Consider the following 15,572-nt stretch of genomic DNA (forward strand, 5'->3'; position numbering starts at 1 on the left):
CCCTAGTTGAAAAGCCAGTGGAGACTCAGGCAACTGAAGCATGGCAGGAGTCTTATTTGGAAATTTTCCCAGATTGATTCTTAACGAGATCACAGAGGCACAAGCTGAAGCAGGAGAGATCAAAAGGTACAGATAAAGAAACTGAATAAGTATTATCAGAGGCTCTTTTTGAACAGATAAGTGGGACAGAACAGGAGCAAATAGGTAAACATGCAAGTAACTTTAGCTCTACTATGCTTATTGAGTAGAAAGATGAAAACTGAAAACAGTTGTATCAAACCAAGTATCATTATATACGAAGAAGAAGAGTGAATGCATTCCTGTGTGTTATTACTTAACAAATGATGTCCTAATGAGGAAATGGAGACCATCTTACATTGAAGCAGATGAGAAATGGGCAGAAGTTTATCAGATTGTTTTGCCAGTAGGGCATGGAAAGGAGGTGCTGTGAGCAGTGCATGGGCAACCACTTGGAGGAAAACACACTCTAAAATACAAAGACGTTTTTACTGGCCTGGACTACACAAGGATGTAGTTGAGTTTTGCCAGACGTGTCATACATGTCAGCTAATCAGAAAACCACAGGCAGTAATAAAACCTGCACCTATTCCAATATTTGAGGGGCCTTTCACAAGAGTTTTGATGGAAGGTACGTAAAAGGCCTGGATAAGTTCGCTGATGACACTGTCACTGTCGGCCAGATCTCAAACAATGACCATACAGAAGCCAGGAAAGTAATAGAGTGCTTAGTGGTGTGGTGTTAAGGTAACAATCTCTTACTTAATGGCAGCAAAACAATAACATTGGTCATTGATTTCAGGAAGTAAGGTGGAAGGCACGCCCCTGCCTACATCAATGTAGTTGAGGTGCAAATGGTTGATAATGTCAAGCTCCTAAGAGCGGCAATCACCAACAATCTGTCTGATCCATCCACATTGATATGATGGTTAAGAAAGGACAACAATGTCTCTACTTCCTCAAAAGACGAAGGAAATCCAGCATGTCGGTTCAGACTCTTAACATTTTTTAAAGATTCACCACAGAAAGCATTCTGTCCATATGCATCACGGCTTGGTACAACAACTGCTCTGGCCCGGACCATAAGAAACTACGGACAGCTGTGAACACTGTGAACACAGCCCAGTCCATCACCCAAGCCAACCTTCTATCTCTTGAGTCCATCTACACTTCTCACTGCCTCAGAAAGGTAACCAACATAATCAAAGATCTCTTCATCCCAGTAATAATCTCTTCCGACTTATTCTGTCAGGCAGCAAATACAAAAGCTTAAACACACATGCCAACAGGTTCGAGAACGGCTTATTCTCTACTGTTATTAGACTTATGAATGGACCTCTCAAATTTTGAATTTAATGTTGACTTCACTCATTGTGCATCTTTTCTGCAGCCATAACATTGTATTCCTCCCTCTGTTCTATTACCGTAATGCACTTTGTATGTATGATCTGCCTGTATTGCATGGAAAACAAAACTTTTCACTCTACCTCAGTGCATGCGACAATAATAAATCAAATCAAATCAAAAGACAAAGCCATGCATTGGATTAATTGGCAATGCCATATCAATCATTGGCAGGCCACCTCTGGACTCTCACAGCGGCCTGAGAAGGAGTAGATTAGTTATTGCTGTGTGCAATCAGACCTCATTCCAGTTAAACATGAGATCACAGAAAACTCCATCAAATATGAAGAAGACAGTGAAGCTTTTGATTCTCATTTTAGTTTAAATGCTAAATCTGGTAAAGTTAATTTGGTGCAGTCAGGAGCTTAGGGGAGAGTTTTGATTTTTTTATAAATTTCCTTTTCTGCCTCACTAATACTTTGAATGGGGAACATTGAGAAATGAACTCATAAAAGACCGTACTGTACCAGGGGTGCTAGATAGAGCTGAATCAGATTTTTCGCAGTCAAAATAAGACCATACATTTACAAAATCAGTACAATGCAATTCACGAGACAGGCTGAAGCTTACAGGCAAAACCATTTTATTTCTTATCTGAGGAGACATATAAGTCTGTTGTTGCCAATCCATCGATTCTGACTCAATCTAGCTCACCAGAGTGCTGCTAATGTGCTACAGATAGATGAAGATTTTCTGTTCAGATTAAAATCATCTGATAGTGATGAAACAGTTTTATACCTTCCAGTTTTCTCATGGTCCATAAATATAAATAGATATTTTCTATATTTCTCAGGACAAGAGAATGCAACCCTCACTTCTTAAAAATAAATGAGAGCACTGTTAGAAATTGATGACTTTAGTGAAAAAAAACTTTGGGCAAGGGAGTTGGAAGAAGATCTAAATAGTTTATGGGGTATATTGAAAGATTTCAGATGAGGTGTCATACATGAGATTAATAGCTACATGCTAATAACTAGACTGCATCATCTGGTGGGCGGCACAGTGGTTAGCACTGCTGCCTCACAGCGCCAGAGACCCGGGTTCAATTCCCGCCTCTGGCGACTCTCTGTGTGGAGTTTGCACATTCTCCCCATGTCTGCGTGGGTTTCCGGTTTCCTCTCACAATCCAAAAATGTGCAGGTTAGGTGAATTGGCCATGCTAAATTGCCCGTAGTGTTAGGTGAAGAGGTAAATGTAGGGGAATGGGTCTGTGTGGGTTGTACTTCGGCGGGTCAGTGTGGACTTGTTGGGCCGAAGGGCCTGTTTCCACACTGTAAGTAATCTAATCTAATCTAATCTGACATCCCCAAGGCATAACCTGGAACTAGGAGCTGAAGCCATAAGATTTGAATGGAATCTTGCTGAACAATGCCTCTGTAAATCATTTAAATAGTTAATAAATGTTCATTCATCTACACTACTCTCGTTTCCAATCCTCATCTGTCAAAAGCAACAAGAACCTGGCCATGATATTTATACAAGAAGTGGCTGGGCAGTGTGATTTAAAAGGGGATTGAAATGGTGAGGAAACATCCATCAGTCAGTGACTGCAGAGTCTGCGCAGCAGGAGAAACAAGTGGAAGACATCATTTAGAGAGAGACACAGAACATGGAATTTAAAAATGAGAACCAGTTCCATGAAATCAATGAGCTGGGTTTGAATTGTCTTTGCAATTATTTCTCTTATTGTAACAATACTGTGTTTCCATTCCTGTTTGAAAATGCTTGTGACATATGACCTGAAACTATATTGATCTTATGACAAAGAGTCTGAAGGAATATTGGATTTGTAATGTAACACAATAACATTATCTGGTTATTTTTGGAAGGAATTACAGGAAAATCCGCTGCTCTATCCATATTATGATTGTCCCATGTAGTTTGTAATTTTACTCTATGTGACGACAGTCTCTGCGTTTCAGAGTAATTCATCATATACAATGCACTTTGGGACATCTCAAAGCAATTGAATACACTGCTACATTAAAGCAAGAGTGTAGTTTGTGGAAATAGTGAGGTTTGACAATAATACAAAGGCAGTATTGCCTAAAAATAGCTTGCCCCTTTTCTTTTCCTAATCAATCCTGGGAAATGTTCAAAATGTTTAGATACCTCATGTCAGACAATTGCTTGGATGCTTGTTTTAAAAATATACACGTTTACTTAAAACCTAAAAGGGAAGATTTAGATATTCTATAAAGAGTCTGCATTTTGATCCACACCCTTCCCACATTATTAAGACTATGGAAATAAAATTGATGCAAAATGCCAAGCGAGCTGCTGACTTGCTTTCACCAACTTAACCTGCTGAGTTTTAACCTGAGAGATTCATGTTGCAGCTATACAAAACTCTGGTGTGGCCGCATTTGGATTATTGTGTACAGCTCTGGTCACCGCATTATAGGGAGGACTTGGAAGCTTTGGAAAGGATTCAGTGGAGCTTTACTGGGATGTTGCCTGGTATGGAGGGAAGGTCTTACAAGGAAAGGCTGAGGGACTTGGGGCTAATTTTGTGAGAGAGAAGAAGATTGGGAAGTGACTTAATTGAGACATATAAGATAATCAGAGGGGTAGATAGGGTGGACATGAGAACCTTTTTCCTTGAATGGCGATGGCAAGCATGAGGGAACATAGCTTTAAATTGAGGGGTGATAGATATAGAACAGACGTCAGAGGTAGTTTCTTTACTCAGAGAGTAGTAGGGGCGTGAAACATCCTGCCTGCAACAGTAGTAGACTCGCCAACTTTAAGGGCATTTAAACGGTCAATGGATAGGCATATGGACGAGAATGGAATAGTGCAGGTTAGGTGGATTTCAGATTGGTTTCACAGGTTGGCGCAACATCTAGGGCTGAAGGGCCTGTACTGCACTGTAATGTTCTATGTTCTATGTTCTAATGCTCAAAAGAAGGCTTAAATTCTCTTATTGAGAAGGTAATTATCCTCAGAAAAAGTGGCAGCAGTCTCCATTTGCCATGCGTCGACTTTCAGTCTCCTGATGTCCCAGAAAGATGTAACTGATATCAGTATATTAAACGATTCATGTACTTCTAGGATGAACGGGGTTAGGATCGAGGTTAGCCAATTAAAATTTATACATGGAGTAAAGTTAATGCCTTTTTTATGCTGTAATTGGGAAGAGGGCAGAGGAAGCCATTTTTGAGATTGGATTACAGGCTTCATTGCAAACCGTTCAATGTTATCATGTATTGTAAGGTAATATTAGTATCATTATTTCAGTAGTTGGATTTTGAACTAGTGACACATAGGTTTTGGTCCATTTGTAGGAAATGTTTTAATAATTAACTTGTCGGTATTTGTGGATTCATGATTTTAAATCACAGATGTCAAAGAGCATCGGACTGATTCTGACAGCGGGAATGTGTATATATTTTATGAATTCTACGATGAGAGACAACAGACAGTGAAAGTAAATATCTTCCTTTTGGTTTAGAGGAATCAAAAAATCCTTTTGGCATAGGGAAAATACACAGTTTTGGGGCAGTTGGCAGAAAACTGGGCTGGGATGTAAGAACTGTATATCCTGGCGAAGTGAGTTAATCCAGAACAATAAGGGAGTGGGTTACCTGAGTGTAAGGGTTTTAATTTGAAAATTCCAGACCAGAAGTGATTGGCTAGGAACACAAAGAATGTATGTGAAACTAGGAATGTTTAAGATCAGTTGTGTGAATAATGAAGGAAAAGGCTATCAAGTTCTAAAGACTGGGATTAGAAAGAAGTAGTTACATTAAACTATAGATGTAATACAGAAGGGAAGTCTCTGTCTGGTGTTTGAGTACTGTGAATAGATGGTGTTGAGTTAGACAGGAATCTATTTTGCTATGTTTTTGAAATATTTCATGAATTATTTGCAAATAATTTGGTTTGTTCCATTTTATCTTCATTTAATTTATGTAATATGCCTCTGTTTCAGTGTGGTAACCAAATCTTCAGCATGATGTGCTTATGTTCAATTTTTTAAAAAACTGTGAAGCCAGTCTGCAATCGGACTTGTTCAGCTGTAACATTTGCTGGGATCACAACAAATGGGGGTTCTTGTGAGATTCAAATTCAATGCATTTAAGGTAGATCTGTGTCTTTCTTTTGAAAGTAACTGGTACATGGATCTTCTGGATGTAAAACAGCTGTGTTTCAGTCATGTTCATTGCACAAAATTTGAAGATGGCTTTAAATGTTGCTACGAGTTTTCTGGGAGTTGAAGATATAACAATGGATTATTTGAAATATTTGACTCAAGTTAATTGAAAGAATTAAGGGATACATTGAAGGTCAAAATAAATTTAGGATTTCTTAATGAGGAGATGTTTCATGTAATTATCCAAAATTTAGAGTTGAAGAAGGGAAACTTGAAATTGAAATGCTGTAGCTGGAATTAGGTCAGATATTGTTTGAAGTTAAAAGACTTGAGGCAGAAGAGAAATGAAGAAAGATGGAAATGACACAAAGAAATACATGGAGTAAGAATGGAAAAGGAAATTGAAGTAAGAAATAACTTGAACTCCCAAAGTGATATGGAATCTAGACAACATTAGTTGACCATATAAAACCTTAAAAATAAAGATGGAAAGAAAAGGTAATACCTCAGAGCATGATTCTGATTCCAATGTGGAATTTGACTGATCAAAAGCCCTACTTAGTGGTCTGGGAGGGAGGTGATGTGAAGTAAGAAGAGGTGAGGGAATGTTGAAGTCTGCTTAATAGTTACTCATTAATTAGTCTACATATTGAATCATCTATTTTTTTCTGAGCAACTACTTTACTTGAATTTTATCAGAACCATCCAACGTCTTTAATTTAAATAGTGACTTTCAGAGGGTTCAACATGTAAGGGAATTCCCTGGTGGAAAATACAATTTCCCAAGCAATTCCTTCTGAGTCTGCTACATTGGGAATTCCAAAGGATCCCTGTGGGCAATCTCCCTGTGTTTGTGTGGGTTTCTGTCAAGTTCTGCATGTCCAAAGATGTGCAGGTTAGATGGATTACCCATGGTAAATACAAGATTATGTGGATAGGGTGGGGGAGCTGGATCTGACCTCAATGATCTGCAGAGGGTCACAGCAGACTTGATGGGCTGAGGGACCTCTTTCCACACTGTAGGGATCCTATGATTCTATATGTATGCTGAAATAGTGACAATGAAGACTTTGCCTCCCAATTTCTGTCCGTATTGGCACAAGACATCCCATGATCCTATGCAGACTGGACATTCACTCAAATATCTTAACTGTTCATGGAAATTTCCTGTAATGGACTCTTTCAGTAAAAGTAGCTCAAATCAAATATTTAACAGCATTTGGCAATAAACAATGTAAGGATTTTTTTCAAGAATTTCTTTCAGTAATTTAAGTTGAACCACAAATTACTATTCTGATGGGAGAAAAGTGCAGCTTTTTTTCTCTTCATGTTCTTAGAGAACAATGTTAACAATGCAAATACCGACACCTAGAGATTTAAACTATAACATTTTATTTCATTATAGCATTGGTAAATTGATATTTTACTTACGAACAGGTATTGTTGTTAATTAATTTTCATGATTTTAGACACTATGACAAAAATGCCAATTATTTTCTGTAGATTTAAGATTTCTGTTTATTTAAGAGTTAGTGATAATATGTGAACTTCCACCTGCAGGTTTAATTTCCATTCCTTTTTACTTGTAATAGATTTGAGAAAAACATTATTCACATTGATTGGAACAGTTGTTCATAATTTTCTAAGCACGTGCTGTTAAAATTAGAAATTGTGAATTTGAGATTAGGAAACAAGTAGGAACATTATTACAGCAGATATTCTTCCCATGTAACATCAATCTTTTTAAATTTACATTATGCAGCTAAGTATGTACAAAACTTTAATTATTCATATTAAATTGCATTGACATTATTATCAGAAGGATTGACCAATTTATTTTAACTAGATTAGGCAATTGATGTAAGTATTTGATTGTAATATCAACTTCTCATTAATTTTCCGATTTGAAGGTGTTAGATGCAAAATTCAACATTGGTTTTGACTTTCAGTTGGTTACAAAACTAATAATATAGCTTGGGATAAAATCAAGCAGACATTTCCACAGTCAGTTGTCGAAGCAAGATCGCAAAAGGCGAAACAGATTTCAGATTAATTAGAATCCAAAGATTAAATGATCAGAATAAACCTGAACTGCAAATTAAGTGTGCCAAAGACAAATAGCAAATGCTCAAAATTAATATTGCAAGAGGAACTACTCATAGAACATAGAACATAAAACAATACAGCGTAGAACAGGCCCTTCGGCTCTCGATATTGCACCGACCTGTGTACTATTCTTAGCTCGTCCCCCTACACAATCCCAAAATCAACCATGTGCTTATCTAAGGATTGTTTAAATCTCCCTAATGTGGCTGAGTTGACTACATTGGCAGGTAGGGCATTCCACGCCCTTACCACTCTCTGCGTAAAGAACCTGCCTCTGACATCTGTCTTAAATCTATCACCCCTCAATTTGTAATTATGCCCCCTCGCACAAGCTGATGTCATCATCCTAGGAAAAAGACTTTCACTGTTTACCCTATCTAATCCTCTGATCATCTTGTATGTCTCTATCAAATCCCCTCCTAGCCTTCTTCTTTCCAAGCCTTCTTCTTTCCAATGAGAACAGACCCAAGTCTCTCAGCCTTTCCTCATAAGACCTTCCCTCCAGACCAGGCAGCAAGCTGGTAAATCTCCTCTACACCTTTTCCAATGCTTCCACATTCTTCCTGAAATATGGGGACCAGAACTGTACACAATATTCCAAGTGTGGCCACACCAGCGTTTTGTATAGTTGCAACATGATATTGCGGCTCCAGTCTTGTGGCTGGGAGTCCTACTGATAGTAAGCTATTTTACTGAAGCTCAATTAGACTGACAGTTGCACCTAAGACATGTTAGGTTACTGGAGTGGCAGTCTGGAAAGGTATGTTTGGCCTTTGATTAAGTCAATTGAAGCAGAATTCTTCACATTGCGGCTTAAGGTCAGATACTGCTAACCTGGAGGCCAAAGGACAGACCAGGAAGATTCAGTAAAGGCTGTCAAAGAGATTTCATGAAGTTGAGAGTGAATTTATTAATGTAGCATGTTAGCTGTACAATTTTTCAAGCATCAAGGGAAGTGTAACAATCAACAGAGAAATGTGCAGTACATGCCAGAGAAATGTAGAAGGCTGCTGAAGAAAGATGTCAACCATTCATTGCATAGACATCTTAGAACTCACCAAAGAACACCTCAAGAGTATGATTCGGTGCCATTATAATCCATACTTAAGAAAGAACAGCAAAACTCCTATTAAATAGCATATTTAACCAAATAAAATGTTCAAAGCACTTCACAATAAAATATGATGCCGAACCCACATACCTTGGAAGACTGAGTGGAGTTTGCACATTCTCCCCTTTGTCTGCTTAGACATCCTTCAGATGTTCTAGTTTCTCCAACAATCTTATGATATTCAGGTTAGGTGAATGGCTAAGGTAAATACAAGGTTAGGGGTCTGGGTGAAATGCTCTTTATAGGGTTGGTGCAGACTTGATGGGCTGATTGGCCTCTTTCTGCACTGGTAGGAGTTGTATGATTGTCTGATTTTCTGAGGTAAACGTTCAGGCACATAACTCATAACTTGGTCAAAGATGTATACTTTAGTCAGTCTCTTCATAGGAGAAAAGTAAAATGAGAGGTTTATGGAATCAATTCTGGAGGTTAGGGCCCAGGCAGCTGAAGACATGGTAGTCAATAGAGTCAATGAATTATGTCAGTTATGATCAGGAATGTTCAAAAGATCAGAATTAGAGATTAGAGTCTTGACAGCTTGTAGAGTTGGAGTTGCAGAAAAGAGGCCAGGCTGTGGAGGCATCTGAACGCAAAGATATATGAATAAAAATATACATCACCTAATCATCCTTTAACTTACACTTGCCAGAACTAAATCTTAGTTACTAATTATAACAGCTATTCATGTTACTGAGGGAAGACCCTCACTGTTGATGAGAAGAAATGACAATTGAATTAATGTAGTAGTCATGATGAATTATGTTATGTCAAGTTCCATTAAGAATCCTCCTACTTTTGTGATAATCAGTTTAACTTCACTTAACCTTTGATGGCAATGATTGTATCTGACCAGTTCCAGTTTAATAAAGTAATACATAGTAATACACCACTGTGCCCATCTCAGTCTTTGATGTCTCTGTGAAGAATAAGCTTGAATTCTACATAGTTCTAACTTGTTAGCTCTGCTGTTGATTCATTTGCTTTGGTTAACAATCATTACCAGTTAGACAGGACTGTGGGAGACAATCCTGAAGTGAAGCAAGTAAGGCACCAAATTCATGTATTTGAATCTGGAGCTCAATCCAGCGCATACAGATCACAGCAGAAGACTACTAGAAGACTAGCAAAAATGTTTTAAAGGCGTCATCCAAAACAACTAATCTATCCATCAGTTCACGCAGTGCAGAATCAACATGTTGCATTTATTGGCCATCTCAAAACTCATTGCACCAGTGTGGAAGCAAATCATCCTTGATGCCAAATGATTGGCTGAGAAGAAGATCCTGAAGAATTGGGGAAAAGATTGGATCAATATAAATGACATTGGAATATCCAATACTTTATTTCTCATGCATTTTCTATGATTTAGTATTTATTTACGACGATAACTTGATAGGATTGAGAGAAATTTTGTTCAAGTGAATTGTGTTAAATTTGACTGTCCAACCATTACAGAATTTTCACATCATGTTCATAGTTGTACATGGGAAAATGAACGTTATAGAGGTGCTACCTAATCACAGGGGTTTATGGAAGATTGTACACCATGAGAATATTTATTTCAACATGGCCTTAGATTATAGATTACATATTCACAGTTGACAGTATAACCTTAACATCATATCTGCATCAGTGCTCAACAGTTGAAGTAATTAGCTCCACCAAACCCTATCACTGGAACAGTTTGTTAAATATTCAGTTGGATCAATTTATTGAGATTTACTCAATTTATTGAGTTGTTGCTCCTATCATTCCCCTTACTTACCATGGACAGTCATTCCTTATTTTATTCTGTTATTTCTATCATTGTGAGTTTTTTTTTGGCTGAACTATTGGATTTAAGGTATAGAAAAGTTCTTTGCTTCTCATGCCTCCCATTGGCAAAAGGTTGTACCAGTGTAGAAATTAAGTTGATATTACCAAAGGACTTGTGATCCCTCTATGGACACCTATACAAACTGATACAATGGGCCAAAGATTACACACTGGTATTTGTAAGCATTTAAAGATACTGGTTCTAAATGTTGAATCTATTTTAAGAGGATTTTTGTTTTGTTTAGCTCCCCCTACTTTCACGGAAACTCCTTCACCCTATGTGGAAGCAAAGGAAGGAAGTAGCATCACTCTCACATGCACAGCATTTGGAAACCCGAAACCTGTTGTTAGTTGGCTGCGGGACAAAGTATTGCTGGAGAACTCTCGGAAATACACGGTAAGACATTAAAAGGAACATGTTTAAAATATGATATCACTGCAAAGAGCACCATTGATCTGCTGCCATGTTGTGGTCTTTTGCCTCCAGCAGGGTAATTGTACCTGATAAGACTACAGATGCTGAAAGATTCAATAGATTTTTTTTCTCTTTAGCATTCGCTATCAATGTACATTACAGTCTCTGGCAGTTCAGAATTTTCATGAACATTGAGCTAATTAGTTACAAAAAGAGGTATCATCAGCACCTCATGGTGCAAGTGGGCCCCAGTTTAAAATGAGACTGAGACCTTAATAATCTCTGATCATATGCTGTAACAGGCATGATATAATAAGCATATCTCTTATGTAGAATGTAAGACATACCTAACAACCATCACTGAAATATGTTTCCCAGCCATACCCTTCCTGACCTCTCATTATTTGCAGCAGTTTTTAAAATTTCAGTCACCTTAACTAATAGCCTTGTTTTACTTTAACATAGCAGATTCAATCCAAATTAAATGAACAGGTTCACCTTTTACTATTCTCATATGGAACAATAATCAGTTTCTTTCCCTTTCTTGTTTTTCTTTTGAGGAAACTAACTGATTTTCGTCATCTCTGCACAATCCTCCCATAAGCTGAGATTGCCATTTTACCACATGGAAGACAGTGGATGTCATCCCACAACATGACACTCGGTAGCAAAATGCATCATGGCTCAAATATCCATTGCTACACAGTTTGACATTAAGGAGAACTCACAAGAAAGAAGTCAATGTGCATCAAGTAGAAAATTCCCCACAGGCTTGATCCAAATGTAACACAATGTTTGATCCCCAATAACTACAATCATTTCAGTTCTGATTGCTGATGATTGCAATGTTCAATAATATTCACAACTGTTTCGGTATTGAAACAGCCATTGCAACATGCTGCAAAACCAAGACAATATTTAGGCTTGGACTGATAAATTTTCAAATCTTTGCACACAGGCTTCAGCAAGTGACAACCATCTCCAAGAAGAGAATACCTAACCATTTTCCCTTGACCTTCAAGCTATCATTCAATTGGTCACCTTCAACATCTTGAGTGTTATTGTTAATCAGAAATTTAACTGTAATAGCACAGTGAGTACTGTGGCTTCAGGAGCAGGTCTGACATTGGTGTTCTACAGCGAGTAATTCGCCTCTTGATCCCCCACAAAGCCAGTCCACAGTATACAAGGCAGAGGCCAGAGGTGTGATGGAATCTCCTCCCATTAGCTGGAAACTCCCACAATACCCAAGAATCTCCACATTCATAGGAAAGCAGTCCAGCTTAGTATCTTAACCAACACAATCAACATTCACTTTGTCTGCATACAGTGGCTGCCGAATATATCATCTCTAAGATGTACTACAGCAACTTGACAAAAAATTGTTTTCAGTGCCAATCAAACGCACAGACTCAAATAGAACAAAGGCAGCAGATGCCTGGAAACATGCGCAGCTAGTCGCTCTGTTACTTGCACATCACACTGATTTGGAAAGAAATAAAAGTACAACAAACCTAAACCTTCTGGTGCATGTGAATACACAGCTGTCCTTTGCCATGCAAGAAGGCACCAAGCTACATTGATGGCAAAAAAAAATGTTTTGGCAACAAAGAGTGTTGTGTTGGAGAGGCTCTTATTTTGGTCATTTGCCATTTCTCTGCAATATAAGTGTGCTAGATTTGATGTCATGCCTCCACTATGTTGCACAAGAGTAGCAGGTCCAATCATGGCTGCTGTTTGCATTTGGATTTTGTACTTAGGAGCCAGATCCTGCACATGCTTAACGTCACTACCTGTGCATCAAGCTCACTTTCAACACAATTGACTGAGCTTGAAGATAGCATCACGTCAGCAGTGCAGATATTGGCATGGTCAGGACCCAGAAATGGCCTGGAGATCAGGTTCCTGACCCTGAATTGAAAATCAAGCTCATAACATCTGTGTTATTGTATGGGACCATGACTTTGTTGGTTGGCTGAAATAGAAAATGTCTAATCTAAAGGTGGTTATTTCAGCTGACATCCTCCTACATCAAGAGTGATTCTGGAAACAAGATTGCATAAGCACTAAGCTTTAACAAGACAATGGCAAGCGATTGGCATAGCCAGGTGACCTTGTTTAGCCACTTACAAACTACCCTAGGGATCTGAAAGCTTGAAGTTATTCCCAGCTGTAAAGAAATGAACTGCACGGTGGAACAGAAGCAGATATTTGTCATTGTGCAGGAGCTGACAATGTCAAATGATAATGCATGCACTGATGTTCTTAAGGGATCAGACTTGTCCCATTAACTGTAACATGACACATAGCATGCTAAAAAATCTCTCTGTTCAGAGAAATGGGAGAAAGGACAGAAAGGCTTGATAAAGAAAGTCAAGCAATCTTTAACAACAGATTTTTACCATCATAAATCATACGGCATTTTGAATTTAAGTAACTGAATATGGATTTTTAAAATTTGTTTTATTAGATAGGATTGAAGAATAGAAATGAAATTTAAATGGATTTTCGTGAAGGCAGGACATAAGTAATTATTCAATAAGCTTTGTGTATCTTAACAACTCTATTTTCCACAAGTGTTAGACTTTTATATGTAATACAGAATCCGAACATCAATTATCCGAATTTCGGATTATCTGGACAAGACCTCAAAGTCCCGTAAAAACGTTATTCATTATCCGAATAATCCGTTATCCAAACAAATTACTCCTTGCCTGTCTCATCCAGGTAATCGAGGTTGTTTTGTAGTTTTAAAGATACTACATTCTCATGGCTCAGAATCTCAGTTAAACATTAGAAGGATCTTCATATGTTGGTGTGCTGCTTGTTAGTTGTTATGTTAGGATGAATATTGCAGCTCTGGAAAAGTAGTGAAGAGATTGCTGTTCTTTAGTTAGAGCTCATATCTGTAGCATATGAAGCCAACCTCACAAGATCTGGTCATTAATGTAGAAGCAAGCCCAGTGTGTGTCTGTTTTTTTGCGAAAACAAACAGGCCATAGCATTCTTATTTTTTAGGTTGCTCTTAAGGTCTCTTTGTTGGTTTTCAGGAACTTCTCTTTGGCTCTGAAGAGCGACCTTACACAAACACCTTTTAAAAGGTTGCAGTCATCTGAGATTGTTACCTTTTGTACTTGTGTTGACATATGGATTATTTGGACTCTCAGTGGATTGAGATCAGAAGAATTAATCAATATTTTATTTTATTACCAACCCTCCATTAATGACATAACACACAAAGAAAGCATTGATTTTCAACACAATATTATTTAAATTGCCATAAGCCAGCAGGCATAAGTTAACAACAAAAGTTTTTTCAAAATAACTGGCACATACACCTACACACAAATAGTCATGACCCTCAACACAGCTTCCAGCTTAGTGAGTTCACGTTTAATGCATGTCCATTCTATGTTCACAAAGCTAAAAGATCTTAAACAGATGGGTACTACCCTTTTACATCATTTAAAATCTAAAACTCAAATGGAAATTTAGCAATTAACATAGTGTTCATTGCAGTAGCATCCACTGCATTTTCCCACATAGTAACACTGCACATATGCTTCTTTAAATCAGAGATTCCACATTTATTTGCAAACAACTCATTACCTTCGCAATTTCAAGGTTTCCAGCTCCGAGTTTTTGGATTGGTCCTTTGTTGACAGGTTTTAAACTATTCTCTCTTTCTCGTAACCTTCCCCACCCTGTCCATTCCCCCCATACAGCCTCCTATTTCACCTCTTTTGTAGCCTCCTTCAGCCTCCCACACTCCTCTTCTCCTGTGTCACTGTTTTGCACAGCCCAATTGCAGACTCACCTCCTTTGCAGCCTCACTCCTCCCCACAGAACTCTATCACAATCCCAATTCCCCACAGTCCTTGCAGCTACTCCATCTCTCCTAAACCCTCTTGAAGCGTCCTGGCCTCCCCCCATTCTCCCTTCTCAGCCAATTGACCTCAGTTTCAAGCTGCTAGCTCTCAGCCACTGCACTCCCTGACCCCATTCTCCCTGCTGTCAATCTTTCCTAGACACTTTCACAGTGTTCCTTCATTTTGAACATTCACCTAACAGCCTGACTCCTAAATTTATTGCAGATAGGAAACACAAGAGAAACCTAGCTTGTGACTGCAAGAGGAGCTGCTAACTGGTTCCTTCCATTCAATTTATGTGGTAAAATTTCCTCTGATAGGACACCCCCATGAAGGAATATTCCAGGAGGCCTTGGCAACTTTAGAATTGGATGCCTACTATTATTGTGTATTCTGAAAATTAACTCAGCCCGAAGTTTATCCCATTTACCCAAAGCTCACTATGACGCTGTATTTAACATTTCTTCATATACATCTAATCAGTTTTCCCTTACAAGAGGCAATAATCTCTATATTAAGCATTTCCTGGGATAAAGCCTACGATGTTATTTTTCATTGTTGGCATGAGACAGAGAGCAGTGAGAGCAGGGATCCTTTTGCAGGATCGTGGCTACACATTCAGATGACTTAGGCATTCAACGGCAGAGACTCTCCATGTTATTGCTTAAATACAGTCTGCTTTACGATTCCTTGTGAGGGAACAGATGTTCTACATCTGTTTGGCACTGGTTGAAATTG

The 15,572-nt window shown here is 38.3% G+C and overlaps 1 protein-coding gene across 6 annotated transcripts in view; it reads left to right on the forward strand.

Moving 5' to 3' along the window:
• Positions 1 to 15,572, forward strand: part of igsf9bb (immunoglobulin superfamily, member 9Bb) — a 648,281-nt gene that overhangs the window by 399,109 nt on the left and 233,600 nt on the right. For all 6 annotated transcript variants that reach the window (XR_006309378.1, XR_006309379.1, XM_043676763.1 and 3 more), the window contains exon 4: positions 10,796 to 10,947. Coding sequence is in view for 4 of the 6 variants with exons in the window: in XM_043676763.1 (XP_043532698.1) it covers positions 10,796 to 10,947 (152 nt within the window). In the remaining 2 variants the exon portion in view is untranslated. The remainder of the gene's footprint in view (positions 1 to 10,795; positions 10,948 to 15,572) is intronic.

This window comes from Chiloscyllium plagiosum, chromosome 35 (assembly GCF_004010195.1).
Source record: "Chiloscyllium plagiosum isolate BGI_BamShark_2017 chromosome 35, ASM401019v2, whole genome shotgun sequence".
NCBI lineage: Eukaryota > Metazoa > Chordata > Chondrichthyes > Orectolobiformes > Hemiscylliidae > Chiloscyllium > Chiloscyllium plagiosum.